This window comes from Manacus candei, unplaced genomic scaffold (genome assembly GCF_025592945.1).
Source record: "Manacus candei isolate 608988 ecotype Guabito, Panama unplaced genomic scaffold, ASM2559294v1 h1tg000022l, whole genome shotgun sequence".
Taxonomy (NCBI): domain Eukaryota; kingdom Metazoa; phylum Chordata; class Aves; order Passeriformes; family Pipridae; genus Manacus; species Manacus candei.
The window spans coordinates 478,519-497,501 of record NW_026138070.1 but is presented as its reverse complement, the minus strand read 5'-3'; the positions used below and the strand labels follow the sequence as shown (position 1 = coordinate 497,501).

Here is an 18,983-nt window from a genome sequence, read left to right as displayed (position 1 = left end):
ACTGCGCAGTCCCGTTAAAAGAGCCACACTTCCTTAAAACCCAGGGCAGGAGCACACTGCACCACTTGGGGCCGTGGGTGAATCCTGGGGAGGCGGGAGTGGGGAAAAGCATAATTGTTTGAAATAAAAGTGTCAGCCTTTTATTCCAGTCAATGAAACAGACTTTATTAATGCCACAGGGTTCCTTAAATAACTTAGATGTGCACAGAGAACTACTTAGAGATGTCACAGACATTCAGTGCGGTCCCAGCGCCGCACTTGCGAAAGCTTTGGTGTGCATGGTAGGACAAACCAGCGAGTTGAACATGGCAGCACAAGGACTCGCAGGGCAGCACAAGGACTCACAGCCCCACACGCCCCCGGAGCCGCCGCACGCCTCCATCCCACTCTGGCATGGGGAGTCAAACAGTGACAACAGCTCCGGAGGCAGATGGCAAGTGCCTGGGTAGGCTCCCAGGGGCTCTCAGTGCCACCTGAAGCACGAGGTGTGCAGTGCTGAGCCCACCAGCAGCGAAGCAGCGGTGCCAGCGGCGGCAGGGGCGAGTGGAGGCGCGGACCAGACACAACACAAACGGGAACAACCTGGAGTTCGGCAGGCGCTGGCAGCAAGAGTGGAGGGCAGGTCACTGCTGGGCAGCCTGCTGCATCTGCGCCTGCCGCTTGGCTTTGGTCTGCAGGTACCTGCCCTTCCCTTCCTCAAAGCGCCGCTTCTCATCCTCCGTCTCTGTCTGCAGCCACAGAGAGAAAGCGAAGCCCCGGTGTCAGTGCTGCAAGTGCTCATGGCAGGGAAATGTGCCATCCCCCATGGAAATGAGGGGAAAGCTGCCCTCCCTGAAACACACACCACGACAGCCAGTATGCTCCTGCACAGAGCAGAAGACCTGCGCCACATCAAATATTAACCAAAAAACACCTTCAGACGGCAGCAACGCATCAAAGCCCTGCCAGGATCAGGGGAGCTAAAAATAGGCAGGAGGGCGGGAGTGGGGACATCATGGGGAGCAGGGACAGGGAACATGGGGGCCTCCATCGCTGCTCACAGTCCCCTGCTCCAGGGCCTGCACACAGCCTGTCCTCAACCATGAGAAAGGAGAAAACCCCCAACTTCCACACTGGCAATGTTCAAAAGAAATAAACAAACAAACAAACAAACAAAAAGAAACCCTGCAGCCTGCTCTGGAAAGTCTCCTTTGTACTCATATTTTTCTACTGAATAATTCAAGGGAAGAGGATTTGTTGGAAAAAAAGCCAGCTGGGCTCTGCCCTGAGAGAAGCAGAAGAGGTGCTGGCCCCTGCCATTGGCTCCAGCCTGGGGGCAGAGCTCTTACCAGCAGCTGCGGGACAGGCAGTGGCTTCCCCTCCTTGCTCAGGGACACATAGGTGAAGAAGGCGCTGACGGCACGGTACCGCTCCCGAGGCTCATCCACAAACGGGTCGGCATCCACAAAGACTTCAATTTCCATGGATTTATTGCTTGTGAAGGTCATGCGCCCCGAGATGGTGATGACACAGCCTGCGAAGCAGAGAGGGGCCAGTGAGGGGAGCAAGAGGTCCTGCATGTTTTATGCTTAAGCTGTGTCTTAAGCAGAGCTTCTTGTCACAGGACAAATCTAACAGGGACTAAATTTCTCTGCCAGTGTATCCCGAGCACACACACAAGGGAGCCAGGACATGGCACCATGGGTGCCTGCCACCACCCTCGGTACCTTTTTTGATCTTCTCATGGAAGTTGATGGCATCCACCGAGGCGGTGACGATGTTGGTCTTGCAGTGGCGGGCAGCCACAATCCCAGCAACCTCATCCATGAGCTTCATGGTGACACCTGGGAGAGGAAGCAGAGGGTCCTGTCTCAGGGAAGCTGGTGGGATATGGGAAAAACCACACATAGGTCAGTAAGGCCTTTGCATGGCCAAAGCCATGCTGAGGAGTCAGACCAGAGACTGAGTCCCAGCTTCAGGAAAACCCAGTACCAGCACAAGGACTCCAGTCAACACCAGGGCAACATCCTCAGAGACCTGGCCTGAAGACTGGAAGGAGCTCTGAGCCACGCTGGTTTTGTTTTTATGGACATGGTTAGATGTGTGTTGTCCCAGCCCTTGGCAAACTCGCCCCTCCTCTGGCTCACACCGCACATGCCAGCCCGGCAGCAACAGACACTGCCAGCCAAGAGGAAATGACTCCAGCTAATTGCACTCATTGTATGCTGGGTGTTTGTACTCTGGGATTTGCGATCTCAGAGACTATGACAGAACTGTAGGATTTACAGTTCGAGCGTGTCAGTTTTGGGGGCACAGAAACAAAGCTTTTGTCTCAGCTGAAGCAACTCTGCTCTGGGGAAAAGCCACCCAGAGCTGCTGTCGAGTGCTGCACAGGGCAGTGCTCACTCACCTCCGTGCACGAAGCCCAGCAGCGTGCAGTCTGACGGGCCCACCAGGTGGATCAGGCTGGACTGGCTGTAGCCAACGGTGTGTGGCTCTGGTTAGAGAGCAAAGCGGGGTCAGAGCTGCTTGGCTGGCACCCATACACCACTGTACACCCCTGCCTTAAGTCGTCCAAAGGAAGAAAACGTGGGGCTGGCTTGTGCAAAGCTGAACTGTGTTCAAACCAGAGGCTGTCCCTGACTGCTGCCTCCCTCTAATCCCCACCTATCCATTTTATTCTAGCTCAGCTCATTTGTTTCTTTTCAAGAGCATGAAAGCAAATGGGATTGAACTGGGGCACATGGCTGTGCTCCTCCCTCCTCAGCTGAACCTCCCTGACCCTGCTGCACAGAGCCTCTGCTTTCCCTTTGGTGGGAAGACCTCGGCCCCCACGCTCCCAGCCCTGGCACATGCTGTAACCCCTGTCCCGCCACCACCTCAAGGCACCAGAATTCGCACCCTCTGACTGCCAGCAGAGGAAATCCTCTGCATTTTCCATCTAATGGGAGATGCTGAAGGAGCTCAAAGCAGGGAAAACCAGCCAAGCCCCCGACCGCTTAGGGCGGGCACCCACACAGCAGGACCCACAGAGCCTTACCTTTTGTCTGCCTGTCTGTGAGCAGGGAGGATAGAGGGGAAAAAAGCATTTGAGCAACTTTCATCCCCCATCATCCCCCCAAACATTCCCTGTGAGCCACCTCTCTGCCTCTGCCCAAGGACCATGGCCGGGCCTAGAAGCCACGCTTGCCCAACGCTTGCATTTACCCCCTGCTGAGCAAAACCAGCTCCAGCTGCCCAGGAGTGCACAAGGGATACAAGGAGTGGTGCAGAAACAGGGTTTTTGAAGAGAGCATCCCACCCGCCAGCCCCCATGTGGCATCACAGCTGTCCACCCGGCTCTCCCTCTCCTCACACACTGTGGGCTCCAAAATCCCATCCCCATCCCTGACATGGTGTTTCAGAACACACACACAGAGCTATGGGGCCCTGGGGATGGCTGGAGTTGCCTCGGGGATCAGTTTGGCCTCCCAGTACTGCTGGGCCATTTGCACTGACCACACACGGCCCGAGTTACCTGGGTTGATGATGGGGAAGATCACGTCGCCGTTTCTCTGCTTAGTTTCCAGCCGATCCAGCTTTTGCTCCTCATAACGCTTCTTCCCCTCGTCCTCCTGCTCCTTTCTCGTGTACTGGAAGGGAAACCTGGTAAGAACAGGGCAGCAAAGCCACCAGCACAGCCAAGGGTGCCGACAGGGCTAGGTTAGCGCCATTCCCCAGAGAGACCAAGTTCCAGTTTTGGGGGACCAAAGTGAGCTGTCCTACCTGGATGGGGGGAACCTCAAGGACCTTATTCACGTTCTTCAGGGACAGAGGCACATACCACAACGTCGCCTTGTTTGTCAACTTCTTTGCCCCTGGAGGAGAAGGGGGCAGAGAGTGACAGTGCCATGGCCAGCAGTGCTGTGTCTGCCGCTGATCTCGGGGTGGCCACACACCAGCGATGCCACCAGCAGCAGTGGCCACTCGCCCTGCTGGCTTCTGGCGGGCTTTGGCTCACAGCAGATGTGACAATGCACTTTTGGAAAGGCATCCTGGCAAGTGGAGCTAGTTGCCACAGCAACAGCAGTAAAAGGGCCCTTTTCAGGCCAAATGGGCAGCGAATCAGGGAAGAGTAGCTACGAGCAGATATTGCCATTCTTCACTAAAAAAGATCAATGGAGCCGTAATCCCCAGGGAGACTGCTTGGCTTCCCTTCCCAGTGCCAGCTCTCCCCACACCCCCAGCACTCTCAATAAAAAGGTAAGATCTCCCCTCTGCCCAGTGCTGCCAGTGATGGAGTGAAGGACGGGATCACCACTGTGAACTCTTGACTTATCACCATTATTCCTGGAGTTTTGGGACACAGCCACAGGCAGCCACCCACCTGTTAAAATGTTTTCAGACATGACGTTGACCTGGACCTCCACGGAGTGCCGGGAGGTGTAGGTGATCTCGGCACTGACATTGGCCACCTCGCCGATGCACATTGGTGAGAGAAAGTCTGTCCGCTCCACCCGTGCCAGTGCAGCCACACAGGGCTCCTGGGGACAGTGAGACAGCTGGGGTAGTGACCACGGCCACACCACGTGGGACCGCAGCCAGCAGCTCCCTGGGGCCAGCTGTGCTGGAAGTAGCTCCAGCACTTTAACCTCCACTTTATCAGCCACTGGCTGCACTTCCTTCCCCATCTGTAACCAATGCCCCGACCTGCCCTTCGAGGGAGATAAAACATTAATAGCAGGGCAAAAGTTTCTGCTCATAAACCACAATTTCAGTGGGATGCTTCCAGCTACTGGGGGAGGCGGAGGCTGGCAGCAGCGAGCCACCAGCGGTGTGTGTGCACGCAGGAGCAAGCACTCCCAGTGCAGGACCCCTGCTGCCAGGATGAATCCTGATATGCAGCAGGACGTCGAGAGTCCCTGCCTGAGCCCGGAGGGCACTCTGGCTCCTACTTACTCCGGCCTGGGAGTTGCAGTGACGGGTACTGATGATGGCTCCCGCCTCCTCAATCATCTTCAGGATGGTTCCCCCGTGGACATTCCCAGCGATGTTGGCATCGTCCGGGCGCATAATCCTGCCAGGGGAAGGACATGGGAGCTTGAACCCCCAGCCTGGTCCCGGTGCGGCTGCCCGGAGGGATCCCATGGCCCACTGGCTGAGCTGCCGGGCCATGGCTGCCCGCACGCGGCTCCCTGTGAGCGGCGGTGAACACCGCTCCGAATTACCGGGGGAGCGGAAGGAGACAGCGCTCCTCTGCCGGGGTAGCCGGCAGCCCTCGGGGCCCGCTGCGGCACAGGCCGGGCCGGGCACGTGCCGCCGCTCCCGGCGGCCTCCCGGCAGCGGCGGCGGCTTCTGCCAACGGCGAGAAACGGCCCGGCGAGGGGAGCGGGGGATACCGGGGCAGCTGCCCTCAGGGCGGCCGTGCCCGGGAGCCGCGGGGACACGGGCGGGAGAAGCGCGGCTGCCCTGCCCGCTCACACCCCCTGCAGCACGGAGCGCGTCTGCCCGCGGCCGGTGTCGCCCGTAGCGTGACCAGCGCGGGCAGCACCGCAGGCTGCACCCCAGTTGCAGGCCGGCGCCCGCCCCCTTGCCCAGCCCTCCCCGGGCTCCCGGCCGCGGAGGGGCCCTACCTGGAGACCTGGATGGCGGCCGGGCCCGGGCCCGCGGCCCCCGGCTCCGACATGGCGGCACCGGCGCCCCGCCCGCAGCAGCGCTGCGGCACCGCCGCGCCCGGCACCGCCCCGCCGCGCCCGGCACCGCCCCCCGCCACGCCCCATTGGCGGGCAGGGCCGGGCCACGCCCCCCACGAGGGGAGGGGCGGGGCCGGGGCGGCTCCGGGGCCGTGCGAGCCCCGCGGCCGGGGGTCCCTCCGCCGCCCCGGGCGGTCCCGCCTGCGCGGGGGCTCGAGGCGGCCGCGGTCTTCGGGTCGGCAAGGGCAGCACACCCCGCCGCCCCCGTTCTCGGCCCCTCTCTCCGTTTGGGACAGAGCTGCGCGGGGTGCCCAGGGCTTTTGGGGCGTGTGGTGACGACGGTCCCGAGCAGGCAGGGATAGCTCTCATTGGAGACCAGGCAGGGGCCGGAGTAGTCCAGGGCCCGGGCCGTGTGGTCCCGGGGATGTCGGGACCCGCGGTACTCACGGCCTCGCCGACCGGCGGCAGGATGAGCGTCTTGAGCGTCCTGTCTTTGATGCGGGCGCGGCGGCGCGTCTTCATGAGGGGCCGGAGCCTTTGCCGGCAGACGGGGCGGCCCGGGGTGCGGGGGGCCGGGAGTGCCGTAGTCTCACCTTGCACGGCTCGGTGGAGGTGGGTGGGGCGCGGCGCCCCAGTGGGGACGTGTTGCTCCGGCGCTCGGTACCAGCTTTATGAGCCGCCGGCGGGGCAGGGCGGGGGAGCCGGACAGGCAGGGCGGGGGGCAGGCAGGGAGGGAGGCGGGCAGGACGGCCTTGCCGCTGTCCTCAGTGCTGATCGACAGGCGCCGTCGCTGTCCGCGGTCCTGACTTTGGGGGTCCCCGCCTGCCCGCCCACGCCGTCCTCTGCCCGCCCCCGTGCCCGCGGTAGAGGCCGCCGCTGCCCGTTCTGCCCACGGTCCCGCCGTCGATTCCCGCGATGCCGCTCCCCGCGGCAGGCGGAGGCGGGGCAGCCGCCCCTCCAGCGCCCCTCGCTCCGGCCATGCTACCGGGACCGACAGTGCACGTCGGGGCTGCCGGAGGAGCCCATCCCCGCCGCGCCTTTCACGTAAGCGGGCGGTGACACCTGTGGGGCTGCTCCGAAAGCCGCGGACGGCGGCGCCGGCAGTCGGGCACGGTCCGCTCTTGGGATACTCCCGGGCCGGCTCCGGTCCCCTCCCGGCCCCGGTCCCGGTCCCAGCCGCCGCCCAGCAAAGCGCGGCTGCCCCGGCCGGGGCCGGGGGAAGCGTTGCAGGGGTCCCGAGCAGCGAGCAGCCGCCGCGCCGTCGGGCGGGGCGGGCGGAGGGGCGGCCCCGAGGGCGGGAGAGGAGGAGCCGGCGGGGCCGGGGGGCGGCGAGGCGGGAGCGCCACGCAGTGCCAAGCGGCGGCCGGGGCCGCCGGGGCCGGGGCCGCCGCCGGGGCCACCGGGGCCGGGGCCAGGATGGCGCTGGAGCGGGCGCTGCTGGCGGCGCGACAGGGCGACGTGGAGGCGCTGCGGGGGCTGCGGGCGGCCGGGCTGCTGCGGCCGGGGCTGCGGGACGCCCTGGGCGCCTCCCCCGCGCACCACGCCGCCCGCGCCGGCCGCCTCGCCTGCCTCCGGTACCTGGCGGCCGAGGCCGCGCTCCGCGGGGACGCGCGGGCACGCAACGGGGCTACGCCGGCCCACGACGCCGCCGCCACCGGCAACCTCGCCTGTCTCCAGTGGCTGCTCACGCAGGGGGGCTGCGGCGTGCAGGTGCGAGCGGGGTCGCGGGGGGCGGCGGGGGGCGTCGGGCCCCCGGTGGCGCGGGTGGCCGGGGAGACGTTCCGCGATTCCGCGTGGGTAGCGGCGGCTGCGGGGAGACGGCCACGCGTAGTGCCCCCAGCTCTGCACGGGCACAGCCCTGCCGTGCATGGCCGGCGGCATCCGACGGACCCGGAGAGCCCCCGGTATCCAGGGGGTGCTCAGCCCCGAGGGCAGCGCAGATTCCCCGGGGCTGCCGCCCCCTCCCGGGGTTACACAACGGCGGCCCGGGGCGGTAAGCGGCTTGCCCCGGGGCCGGCCGAGAGTTAACGACATGTGACGGCCGGAGGAAGAGCGGGCGGCGGCGGGGTTGGGAGCGGGGATTAAACGAGAAGGACGGGGTCAGCAAGCATCGGCGATCTCCTGGCCAGGGGCCAGCTCTGCCCGCGCCCCACGGAGCGTGGAGGGCGGACGGGCCGGCGGCACAGCGGGGCTCGGCGGCGACTTGCCGGCCGGCAGGGGCTCCACCGCCGGCAGAACAAGGAGGGCTTTGTACCCGCACTCGCTGTGTACAGACGCAGGCCCCGATGGAGGGCAGACACGCTGGTCCCTTGGTCCCTCGGCCCCTCCAATGCCCTGTGCCCCCACTCTTGCACTGCTCCATCCTGGCCAGCCCACCCTTCCGAGCCCAGCTCCTGGTTGAGGGATGCCCCACAGCTGCTTGCTGTCCCCAGCCCCACATACACTCCCTTCCTGGAGGTGCTTGGGTCCCTGGTGCCCACAGTCATTCTGCTTCCTCCTGCAGGACACAGACAACTCCGGTGCCACCATCCTGCACCTGGCAGCCCGCTTCGGTCACCATGAGGTGATCGACTGGCTCCTCCGCTTCGGAGGCAGTGACCCCATGGCAGCCACCAACACAGGAGCACTGCCCGTCCACTACGCCGCGGCCAAAGGGGATTTCCCTTCCCTGCGACTCCTCTTGGGACACTGCCCCAGGTAACAGCCCCCACTGCTGCTAGTAAGAAGGGCTCTGCCGGAGGCTTGGCACTCACCTTCAGGAGAGGGGCTAGTGGGAGACTGGGGTACCCACTGCTGCCCCATTCCTCCCTCCAGCCGCTGGGCAGGGTGCCAGCACTGGGGATGAATGCTGCAGCCACCCACATCCTCCAGCTCCAAGGGCAATGTGGCCGAGTTATCAGGCCGGGCAGTCAGCTGCACCTTCTTTATGGCCCAGAAAGAAAGGGTGAGGAGGACAGCTGCGAGTGCTGGCAGAAATATTGCCACCGGCCACTGAGTCGGCTTCTGGGCTCCTGGCGCAGGGCGATAACACAGCCGCCTTTGTCTGCCTGCTGTTATGTAAATGGATTAGGCTGCCCGCCGAGGAGAGGCTGCTCCTGCGCACAAGACAACCTTTCCACATGCCCACGGCCACGGGCGTTGCTGGACGTGACAGCCTCACTCAGACGGCTTCATTACGGCAGCATCTCTGCTTTGGCTCCTGAGCAGTACCTGGAGCCAAGCTGGTCCTCCAGGCTATGTGGCACAGCAGCTCATTGGGCCTGTGGTGCCAGGCCTTTCTACGAGGCTGCAGGAGGTGATTAGGTGGCCCCTAATCCGATTTCCTGCAGTGGGCAGAGGCCACTAGAAATAACCCACAGACCTGGCCAAAGTGGAGCCGGGGGGATGCGCTGTTGCTCCATGCTGTCCCTGGCAGGCTCCAGGACTGCAGATGAAAGGGGTTGCACAGCTTCCCCACATCCGGGGTGCTCCAGAGGCAGCAGAGCTGAACCAGGGTTCAGCACCCCTCTGTCCCTGGGGACCCCAGACTCCCTCATCCCTTCCAGGCAGGGCCACAGAGCCCATCGAGGGATCCCTACATCCCATGGCACTCACTGGCCAGAGCTGCCCCAGCCCCAGCCCTGGCTCTTTATCCCCTTGCCCCAGGTGTGCCAGCTTAGCCCTGAGCACCTCTGGGATTAACTCTTGCAGCCCCAGCCCAGCCCCAACCCAGCCAATGCTCCCGCTCGGTGCCCGCTGTGTCAGCCCCGGTGTGGCGCAGTGCTGGCGTTGGCTTTCACACTTCTTGTCAGGGTTCCTTCATTGCTGTCACCACCTTCCCCCTGAATTATTTAGGGCTGGCCCTGCTCCCTGTGCCTGCCCAGAGGCTCCATTACAGCTGCGAAATTCAATCCCCAGTGCTGCCGCAGGATGCTGGCGCTCCCAGCCCACCTTCACACCAGCCCAGAGGGTCTCTGGCAGCCGGTGGCCCAGCATGGGGTCTCAGCCATCTGGCAAAGCAGTTTACTGGTGCTGCCCAATTGGCTTAACCCCTTCCCAATTAGTGGGAAAAGCCAATCAGGGACTGACTATGTGCCTGTGCTCCCACTGTCCCCTGCACCCCAGACTGCCACCACCCCAGCCTCATCCCCAGCCCCTGCTTGGGGAGAACCCAGCGCTGTGCCAGCCCAGCACTACTGAACTGTGGCATGGCACAGCATGGCATGGCATGGCACAGCACAGTGGGAAGGTAGTGCTGGCCACAGCCTGTCTCACAGTTACAGGGATCAATTATTAAGGGCCTGCGATCGTTGTGATAACAGACCAGAGTATTTATTGCTCTTCCTTTTTTAAATATTCAACAGGTTTTTTTATGGAGCACTTAATAAAACAGTTTCCTGCAGGGTGGGGAGGCAGGATATAGGATGTGGGATGTAGATGCAGAATATGGGGCCATGGGATGTGGGGTAAAGGATGTGGGATGTGGGAGTCAGGCTGTGCAATTTGGGCTGTGCAGTTTGGGACGAGGGACTGCCAAGGCAGTGGGACTGCCAGGGGGCAGCAGGGCTGGGCAGCACCGTGGGGCAGGTTGGCCTTTCCCCACCAGCTCCATGGCCGGTGCTGCCTAAGCTGCTTACTTTAAAATACGACTAAATTGCAGTGTCCAAAAACAGCCGGAGGAAGGAGCTTAGCCTAAGCAGGCTGATTAACTTAGTGACCTCCCGCTGCAGCTGCAGCCACCGCCACAGCATGGGGACCCATGGGGAACCGCGGGGCAGACGGCTCCCAGCCCGAGCACTGCCCTGCCTGCCCCCAGCTGCGTCTCCCGTGCCCTCCATGTCCCTAATGTCCCATGTATTCCCATGTCCCTGCATCCTGCACCCCCCCGTCCCAGCGCTGCCGATGTCAGTGGCCTCAGGTGACGGGCGCTGTGCCCCGCTTGCAGCACGCTGAGTGCCCAGACCAAGACGGGGGCTACCCCGCTGTACCTCGCCTGCCAGGAAGGCCACCTGGAGATCATCCAGTACCTGGTGCAGGACTGTGGGGCTGACCCCCACGCGCGCGCCCATGATGGCATGACCCCACTGCACGCCGCTGCCCAGATGGGCCACAACACTGTCATCGTGTGGCTGGTAAGCACTGCCGGGGCACGGCACGGTGGCACGTTGTGGTGGCACGGCATGGGGCTCACCGCACAAGCGCTCAGTCCACCTGCCCACACAGATGAGCTTCACGACGGTGAGTCTGTCGGAGCGGGACGCTGAGGGGGCCACAGCCATGCACTTTGCTGCCAGCCGTGGCCATGCCAAGGTGCTGAGCTGGCTGCTGCTGCACGGCGGGGAGATCACCACGGACGGCTGGGGCGGCACGCCACTGCACGATGCCGCCGAGAACGGCGAGCTGGAGGTGGGTGCTGGTGGCCAGTGGGATGTCAGGGCAAGGGGGGCTTCCCTCCAGCCCTGTCATGCTCCCCCACTCTCCCCAGTGCTGCCAGATCCTGGTGGTGAATGGTGCCGACCTCAGCATCCGTGACCAGGATGGCTACACGGCGGCCGACCTCGCCGACTACAATGGCCACAGCCACTGCGCCCAGTACCTGCGCACCGTGGAGAACATGGTATGGCAGCACCCAGGGCCGAGTGTGTGGGAAGCACACAGGGAGCACACAGGGCCCTGCTGCCCCCGCCCTGCTGCCTGACCCCATGGCTGTGCCAGCAGAGCGTGGAGCACCGCGTGCTGTCGAGAGACCCCTCAGCAGATGGGGAGTGCCGGCAGCCTGACTCGGGCATGTCATCGCCCAATACCACGGCATCGGTGCCCCAGGCGCGCTTCGAGGTGGGCTCCCCTGCCAGCACCCTCTCCAACTACGACTCCTGCCACTCCAGCCAGTCCAGCACCGGGGAGAAGAGGGGCGGCCCCCCCGGGGCCCCTGCCGCCCGTGAGTGCGGGGCCGGAGGGCGCGGGGCGGGGGGCATGGGACCAGCCCCCCCTGACCCCCTGCCCTGTGCAGGGGTGCCTGAGCCGGCGCTGGCGGACATGCAGGCGTACATGGACATGCTGGACCCTGAGACGCGGCCGCGGGGCCGGGGCCCAGCAGGCGAGGGCCCCCCGCCGCCGCCACCCCCTGCCTTCCCCCCACCACCTCCCCCACCCCCCACCACTCGGCCACCCCCACCACCCCCTGGCTACCCTGCACCTGCACCCCCCACCGCCCCCCACACTGCTGACATCTATGTGCGGGCCAAGAACAACCTGCGGCACGTGGAGAGCCAGGCGCTGCGCCGAGAGGTACGGCCCCATGCACGGTGTCCCCTGCACCGTGTCCCATGCACAGCTCTCTGGGGGGGACATGCCACCAGGCACCCATCCTCTCCGAGGAGCTGCTGCCTGCACTGGGAGGGGACAGTCTCAGCTAAAGGCTACATACCTGCAACACTAACACTGGGGGGCCTGGGGTGCAACCAGCAGCAAGGGAGCCAGCGATGTTTTGGTGGCTCCGTGGCACTGGGCAGCCCCATTCAAACACTGTGCTGGCTGGAGCACCTGGCAGCACCGTGCCATGGCAGCCGCACCCATGCAGCCCTGGCAGTGCCACCAGCACCACGCCGAGCTGGGCGTGGGCAGAGGCACAGGTGGTAACCCGAGCGGCCGGCTCCAGTGTCACCCGCGCCACAGGTGTCGGGTGGCACAGCCAGTGCTGCCAGCAGCTGAGAAGGCTCAGCCAGGCGTGCACAGGTAAGAGGGGTGCAGCCCCCCGTGGCGGGCTGGGGGTCACAGGGATGCAGTAGGTTCAGGGTTGCTCTGACCCCCTACCATGGTTCTCACCACCCCACTGGGGACGAGATTCCTGGGCATGGCCATGGCCCCATGGCCAGGGCACTGGCAAAGCCCAGCAGCACAGGGGATGGGGCATATGGGGTGGGGGGCTCGGTGGAGCAGTGTGTGCCATGTGCATGGGGGACTTGGGATTTCATAGTGCTCGCTGTGCACAGCCCTGGCTCCTTAGCACTTACCAGGGTAATGGGCTGTCCTGGGGAGCTGCAGGCGTGTGCCAGAGCAGTGCCAGAGCCGTGTGGGTTCTCCATGCAGTGGGGCTGGATGGCACGGACCCTTGCGCTAGACCGGGGCTGGGGCTGCTGGAGTGGGAGCTGGGCTTGGCACAGCGCCCACAGCAGCCGGAGCAGGAAACACCAAGCTGGCACTTGTTGACTTAGCTGGGGCTGGCAGCGGCAGCAAGCACCTGGGCTCACCGTGAAAGTGCCATGGGTGGAGGTGGCTCATGGGGAAATGTAGATAGTGGGGCCCCCAGCAAGGGGAGCTGTGACACCCCAAAGTCAGGAAACAGGCACAGCCCCCTGCAGTGCCGGCACTCGGCAGCAGCACGACCAGAAAAGCTGCTGTGGAATGCACCGGGGTGAGCCGAGGCTGCATTGCCTGAGAGCCCTGTTCAGAGGGAAGTTTGGAAACGGGCCCCAGCCCCGCGCGGGATAAGCTCCCGGTAATCCGCGGGGCTGAGGCTCGGCACTCCTGTTCCCAGGGGGTTATCCCAGGGGAGGCTCAGCCAGGATTCTGGGCACAGGCTAAGGGGTCACAGTGCCAGGCACTGATGCCACACACTGTCACTCTGGCATGCAGCCCCGGTACAGCCGTGTGCAGAGCAGACCCTGGGCACGCACCTGCCATCCCCACCAGCCCCGCATCTGCCCCACAGCCACTGCTGGCACAGCCCTGCTCCACCACGGCTCTGCCCCATGGTCACAGCCAGGCACAGTAGTACTGAGGTGTGCTCCCCGTTGCAGCTGGCATCGCGTGACACCAGTCCCGAGGGTCTGCGCAGGGCTGACTCCAGCAGGCGATCGAGGAATTTCGGCAAACAGCCGAGCACCGGTGACTACTACAAGCACCTGGGGCACGTCGCGGCTGAGCAGCCCGGCCCCCGTCGAATGGCGCACAGCGAAGAGGTGAGCCCTGTGCCACGAGCCCGTGCACGGCTCACTGGCACCGGCACCACGCGACGCCTGCCTCTGCTTTCTCCCAGGCATCACCCATCTCGGCAGACACCATGCGCAATGGGGAGAGCAAGCCCAGTGCCGAGCTGCCTTCCCCACCGCCACCCCCACCGCTGCCTGACAACGCCTGCCCGACTCCCCCACCACCACCCCCGCAGGCCGAGACCCCCGCCGGCCCCCGCCGCTCCTCCTCCTCCACGGGAAGTAAGTGGCGGGGTCACGAGTGGGCATGGGGAGTGATCTCGGGCACTGTCCCATTGGCTGCACTGTGGCACCAGCCATCTTGGCACATCTCCTCCTGTGGCACTCTGGCCGTGTGGCTCCTGATGGCCTTTCTGTCCTTCTCTCCTCCGGTGTCGGCGCGGGGGCCCTCACGCCCGCTCGCCCCTTCCTGCTCTCACTGCTGGCCGCTTCTCTTCTCTCTTGTCTCGCGGTGGCCAAATCCTTCCTCTGCCACGTGCCCTGCGCCGCCTCTCTGCTTCTCTCCCTAGGAGGAAAGGCGCTCAGGCAGATGAAGAGTAAGTACCGCGGCCCCGCGCTCCTCCCTGCTCAGGGGGTGCCCTGGAGCGGGGCACAGCCAGAGTGGCCTGACCTGGCACTGTCCCATGCTGCAGCCACAGGACACTGGCGGCTGCCGGGGCCAGTGACTGCCTGCAGCTCTCCTGCTGCCAAGCCCTCTCTGCGCGTCGGTGGCCAGTGGTGCCATGCGGGAGGCCGAGCGTGGTGCGGGGCTGCCGAAGCCACCAGGCAGGGCTGGCAGGGCTGGGCAGGCAGCCGGGGCCCCACGGCCCCGCGGCCCCGCACACAGAGGGCCTTTGTTTGCGCTCAGCCGGCCAGCGTGACCCCGCCACGTGAGCGCACCGGCCGCTCCCCCGCTGCTGACCACAGCCGGCGGGCTTGGCCATCGCTCGGCACCCGCTTTATTAGCGCCGGCTCCTGGGGCTGGGGGGTTTCAGCCGGCGCTGGATGGCAGCGTGCGTGCCCCGCTGGGCCCTCAGCACCCGCAGCCCTCTGGCCCCAGCGTGGTGCAGCCGAGCGGGGCAAGCTGCGGGCACCAGCCGCGGGGAAGGGGCTTTGCCTTGGCACGGCACCATGGGCTGCTAGGGACGCACGCATGGCTGGCACAGACGGTGGGTGCTCACAGGGCGGGTGGCACGAGCAGTGGCATGAGCATCCTCGGGATGCTGGTGCCATGCGGCGCTCTGGGCTCTGGGCTGGCAGTGGGGCTGTCTTGGGCTGTCGGTGCATCGCTGCTGGGGGCTGCAGGGGACTGTAGGGGCTGTTCTGCTGTGCCAGGGTTGCCACTGGCCATGGAGTCTTCCCTCCAGAGGCAGGTCACTGCTGTCACACACAACACAGTGCTGCAGAGGCAAGGGGTGGCACTCAGGGCTGGGGCTGTGCTGGGGCTGCAGGAGCTGGGTGTTGGTGTGCTGGGGTGCTGCTCTAGCAGGGTGCCATGGACACAGTAAGCTGGTGTTGGAGTGTTGGTCTTACGGGTCTGGGGAGCTTGGATGACAGGCTGTTGAGTGCTGGGGGGTTGCTCCAGTGGGGTCCCATGGACCCAAGAGTTGGGTGACATGGAGCTGTTCCTATGGGCTCGGTGATCTGGGTGTTGAGATGCTGCTCAACGAGGTCCCAGGGGCTCCTGGATGGTGGGGGGGCAGACACCCCTCCACCCCTGTGCCCTGAAAACAGATGGGGGATTCAAGGGACAGTAGCTGCTGCTGGCAGGGTACTTACTGCTCATTCTGCCTCCTCTTAGGCACGAAGTCCTTCAACATGATGTCCCCCACCGGTGACAACTCAGAGCTGCTGGCCGAGATCAAGGCTGGGAAGAGCCTCAAGCCAACTCCGCAGAGTAAAGGCTTCACCACTGTCTTCTCTGGCAGCGGCCAGGCAGGGGCCAACGTAGGTGGTGAGGGGGGCCTGGGGAGCCAGTGGCACAGTGCCGCACAGCATGGCAAGTGCCCACCACCCTCCCTCCCTCCTTCCACAGGCAGAGTCGCCAGTGTCCTCCCCATCACCCACCAGGACGCCCACCCCACCAGCCACCCCCGAGGCTGCCGGGCCACCACGTTGCCTGGCAGGGGGCTCGCCAGAGCCGGTGCTAAATGGGAGCTCACCAGTGCCAGCAGCAGGTGCTGGGGCGGCGGTGGAGGTAGAGGCGCTGGTGCCGAGCCAGGACGAGCAGGGCCGGCCCATTCCCGAGTGGAAGCGGCAGGTGATGGTGCGCAAGCTGCAGCTCCGCATGCAGGAGGAAGAGGAGCAGCGGCGCAAGGTAGGGGGGTCCCACGTGCTGCGGCGGCGAGCGCGGCGTGGGCATGGCCCAAGCAGCTCAGGACCTGGTGAAATGGTGTGTGTGGCTTCGCCTCCAGCTCCCAGCTGGTCTGGGGGGGACCACCCCACCTGCATGCAGGGGTATTACACCTGGGGATGCCACACATGGTGGCGGTGGCACGAGGTGCGTGTGGCACAGCCTCAAGAGCCCCTTTGCCCTCTTTCCTGCCACAGCCCGGGAGCCAGTCACCGCCGCTGTGCCGGCGCGGGCCACCTGCCCGCAGGGGCACACCAGGACCTGCCGGGCAGCTGACGTGGGAGGAGGACATGCGGCACCTGGAGAGGCAGCTGGGGAGCCTGCGGGTGATGCACGAGGTGCAGCCAAGGCAACCGCTGCTGGGGCAGCCAGAGGAGGAGCTGCCACCATTCGTGCCACGGTCCGCCACCCCGGCACCCCAGCATTCTGCCCTTACCCGTGAGGACGTGCCTGCCCACAGCAGCCAGTCCCCCACACTGCCGAGGAGCACGGCCGTGCCACCAGCCACTCTGAGGGGCCAGGAGGGTCCCAGGGCAGGGGGGGCAGTGGGCAGCCCTGGCGTCCGGCATGATGCTCGGCGTGAGATCCTGGGCTGCGGCGTCTCTGTCCGCAGCCTCAAGGCCAACTACGAGGGGCCGGGGGGGCCTCCCCAACCCCTCCCCAGGGTCACCAAGCGCAAGAGGGTGCAGCCGCCTGGCAGCGCCCGCCAGCCCATCCTGGAGGAGGAGTATGGGGATGGGGCATTGCGGCGGAGCAGACCAGTGCTGCCAGAGCCGAGTAGCCCATGCAAACACACCAAGGGGTGCAAGGAGCGTGCTGTCTTCCTCTTCCTGGAGCACTGGAGGAAGCGGGCACTTGCAGCTGTGCCTGGGGAGGAGCGGCCGCGGCGGCCAGGGAGGCGGCGTCCGGCGGCAGGGCGGCTGCTGGCCCGCTGGAGGAGTGTCGCCCGCCGAGTGCCAGGGCGTCAGATCCGGCGACTGAGCCGTGCCACGGTGCTGTACTGGCCCCAACACTTCCTGCCCCACGTCGGTGGCTCACCCATGCCCCATGACAGCCTCCCACTCGACCTCTTCATGCTGGGCTACTTCCAGCTGCTGGAGATGCCACTCAGCCCGGAGGAGCGGCGCTTCCGTCACCTCCTCTGCTATGAGATGTTTGACCGCCTGGGCAGCCACAGCTGGCACCGCGTCCGCCATTTCCACCGCACTGTGCTGGAGCAGGTCGAGGCTGGCCACCGCCACTGGCTTGATGGCTTTGAGGACCTTGTGCAGGAGTTTTTTGGGGATAACCCTGTGGCAGCGGCAGAGAGCCTGCCAGAACCACTCCCCATGGCCCCAGAAGGGGAAGCGGCAGCTGTGCCGGTGCTGGTGCCAGAGCTGGGCGAGTTCAGCGAGGAGGACGTCTGCCGCTTCATTGACCGCAGCTTCTCCTTTTGGAAGGAGAAGGAGGCAGAAATGTCTGACACCTGAGCCCTGCAGGATGCTGTGGGCTGTACCAGCGGTGTGGCATAGGCAGGAGGAGCAGGCTCAGGGGGCAGCTGTGAGCAGCAGGACCTGGTGCCCGGGTGTGCTCAGCTGCCTCTGGCTCTGGCGGTGCAGCTCAGCTTGGCGGAGGGCTGGGTGTTGTTGTGCACGGCCCCGGGCCGAGGTTGCAGTGTGCTGCTTGCCGTGGCTGTGTGTTGTGTGGGAGATGCAGCAGCGGGGCTGCACTCCCCTCTGGTGTGGCATTTGTGGTGCTGGGGCAGTGTGGGCCCCCGCGTGTCGTGCAATAAAGCTGTGGTGTGCTGCAAGGGCTGGCCACGCCACACGCTCCTTCCTCCTCCCCGCGCCGGCGGAGGGCAGGCAGCAAGGGCTGCGTTGGCGAGCAGCGTGCTGGCGAATCCCACCAGCACCATGCCAAGAGTACGGCTCAGCCCAGCCGCCAGAAGGACGTGATGTCACGCACCAGGATGATGCTGTGGCCCCATGGTACCAGCAGCGAGGGTGGGCTCCCAGCAGCGCCAGTAACACAGCTGTCTATTGCAGGAGAAGGAGGAGGAGGCGCGTCTGGCCAGCATGCCAGCCTGGAGGAGGGACATCCTGCGTAAGAAGCTGGAGGAAGAGAGGTGAGCTGGGGCCGGGGGGCTGTCGCACCCACTGGTCACTCCTGCAGCTCTGCTAACCCCAGTCTTCCCTTTGCTTTCACAGGGAGCAGAAACGGTGAGTGCCGCAAGCCCCTTCCCTGGGCGGGTGGGCACGGCGGCTCCGGCGGCTCTGGTGACCGTGGCGCCCCGTGCCCTCCACTGCTGAGCAGGAAAGAGCAGGAGAAGCTGAAGCGGGAGGAGGAGGAGAAGGAGAAGGAGCAGTCGGAAAAGCTAAGGACTCTTGGGTACGATGAGACAAAGCTGGCGCCCTGGCAGCGACAGATCATCCTCAAGAAGGGGGACATAGCCAAGCACTAGCCACGCCACGCCTGGCTCTTCGCGGCGGGAGGAGGCCAGCAGGTCCCCCCATGGACCATGATATGCCTAGGCACCCTCCTCCCGCCATGGATGGCCACATTTCCCAACCTAGAGGAGCCCCCACCACCTGCCCAGGCACCCCTAGTCCCCATCCCACTGTCGCCAGCCCACCACCACCTCATGCTGCCCTTTGCAAAGTGAGTTGCCATGGGGTAGGGCACGCGGCTCCTTGTGCACTGCCCGGCTCGGCCGCTGCGGCTGGGCTCGCCATGCTGCCCAGCTCCCACACTCCCCACTGGCACTGCTCGCTGTTGCAGCATGCTCAACCCCACTCCTGCCCCTCCAGAGCCGCTCGAGGCTGGCTCCCGGCTCATCTCCACTCAGACCACCTGCCTTTCCAGCAATTAAAACTATAAATCTCGCCAGCAGTGCCCCTCGCCTTCCTGGGGCTGCCCACACCACCCCTGCCCCAATACCGTGCTTGCCCACTGCACTGCCCCCCTCGTCCACAGCACCACAATCATCCCCATCACCCACACCACCTGCATCTCTGCCAGCACACGCATCGCCCGTCACCTGTGGTGGCCACA

General features: G+C 65.0%; 3 protein-coding genes across 5 annotated transcripts; 2 read left to right on the top strand and 1 right to left on the bottom strand.

Annotated features, from left to right (window-relative positions):
- Positions 1-138: 138 nt before the first annotated feature.
- Positions 139-5,690, bottom strand: ACOT7 (acyl-CoA thioesterase 7). 3 transcript variants are annotated; one of them, XM_051786568.1, is made up of 10 exons: positions 5,592-5,690; positions 4,918-5,035; positions 4,346-4,502; positions 3,745-3,836; positions 3,497-3,611; positions 3,020-3,034; positions 2,390-2,476; positions 1,707-1,823; positions 1,329-1,513; positions 139-728 (listed from the first exon to the last, which is right to left on the bottom strand). In XM_051786568.1, exons 1-10 carry the CDS (start codon positions 5,642-5,644, stop codon positions 624-626), a joined length of 1,044 nt encoding a protein of 347 aa, XP_051642528.1. In that variant the 5' UTR covers positions 5,645-5,690; the 3' UTR covers positions 139-623. The 3 variants fall into 3 exon arrangements, with proteins under 3 accessions (XP_051642528.1, XP_051642529.1, XP_051642527.1); XM_051786569.1 differs by lacking the exon at positions 3,020-3,034; XM_051786567.1 differs by lacking the exons at positions 3,020-3,034; positions 5,592-5,690 and having other exon boundaries at positions 4,918-5,148.
- Positions 5,691-6,904: 1,214 nt separating this feature from the next.
- On the top strand, positions 6,905-18,970 carry LOC127470603 (espin-like). The gene is made up of 13 exons (XM_051786290.1): positions 6,905-7,361; positions 8,155-8,348; positions 10,576-10,762; positions 10,854-11,036; positions 11,116-11,247; positions 11,349-11,918; positions 13,430-13,591; positions 13,669-13,843; positions 15,402-15,547; positions 15,636-15,917; positions 17,978-18,057; positions 18,140-18,151; positions 18,246-18,970. The coding sequence occupies exons 1-13, from the start codon at positions 7,068-7,070 to the stop codon at positions 18,391-18,393; spliced, it is 2,565 nt and encodes an 854-aa protein (XP_051642250.1). The 5' UTR covers positions 6,905-7,067; the 3' UTR covers positions 18,394-18,970.
- On the top strand, positions 15,974-17,463 carry LOC127470602 (espin-like protein). Its single transcript, XM_051786289.1, has one exon. The coding sequence runs from the start codon at positions 16,073-16,075 to the stop codon at positions 17,420-17,422; it is 1,350 nt and encodes a 449-aa protein (XP_051642249.1). The 5' UTR covers positions 15,974-16,072; the 3' UTR covers positions 17,423-17,463.
- Positions 18,971-18,983: the final 13 nt, after the last annotated feature.

Bases quoted from the DNA above. Each gene is read 5' to 3' on its own strand.
- ACOT7 (XM_051786567.1), bottom strand. From the start codon at position 5,133: ATGGCCCGGCAGCTCAGCCAGTGGGCCATGGGATCCCTCCGGGCAGCC. The intron at 3,612-3,744 runs GTAGGACAGCTC...TTTCCCTTCCAG, and splicing joins TTGAGGTTCCCCCCATCCAG to TACACGAGAAAGGAGCAGGA. The intron at 1,824-2,389 runs GTGAGTGAGCAC...TTCCTCTCCCAG, and splicing joins GCTGGGCTTCGTGCACGGAG to GTGTCACCATGAAGCTCATG.
- LOC127470603 (XM_051786290.1), top strand. From the start codon at position 7,068: ATGGCGCTGGAGCGGGCGCTGCTGGCGGCGCGACAGGGCGACGTGGAG. The intron at 7,362-8,154 runs GTGCGAGCGGGG...TTCCTCCTGCAG, and splicing joins AGGGGGGCTGCGGCGTGCAG to GACACAGACAACTCCGGTGC. The intron at 10,763-10,853 runs GTAAGCACTGCC...CTGCCCACACAG, and splicing joins ACACTGTCATCGTGTGGCTG to ATGAGCTTCACGACGGTGAG.
- LOC127470602 (XM_051786289.1), top strand. From the start codon at position 16,073: ATGCCACACATGGTGGCGGTGGCACGAGGTGCGTGTGGCACAGCCTCA.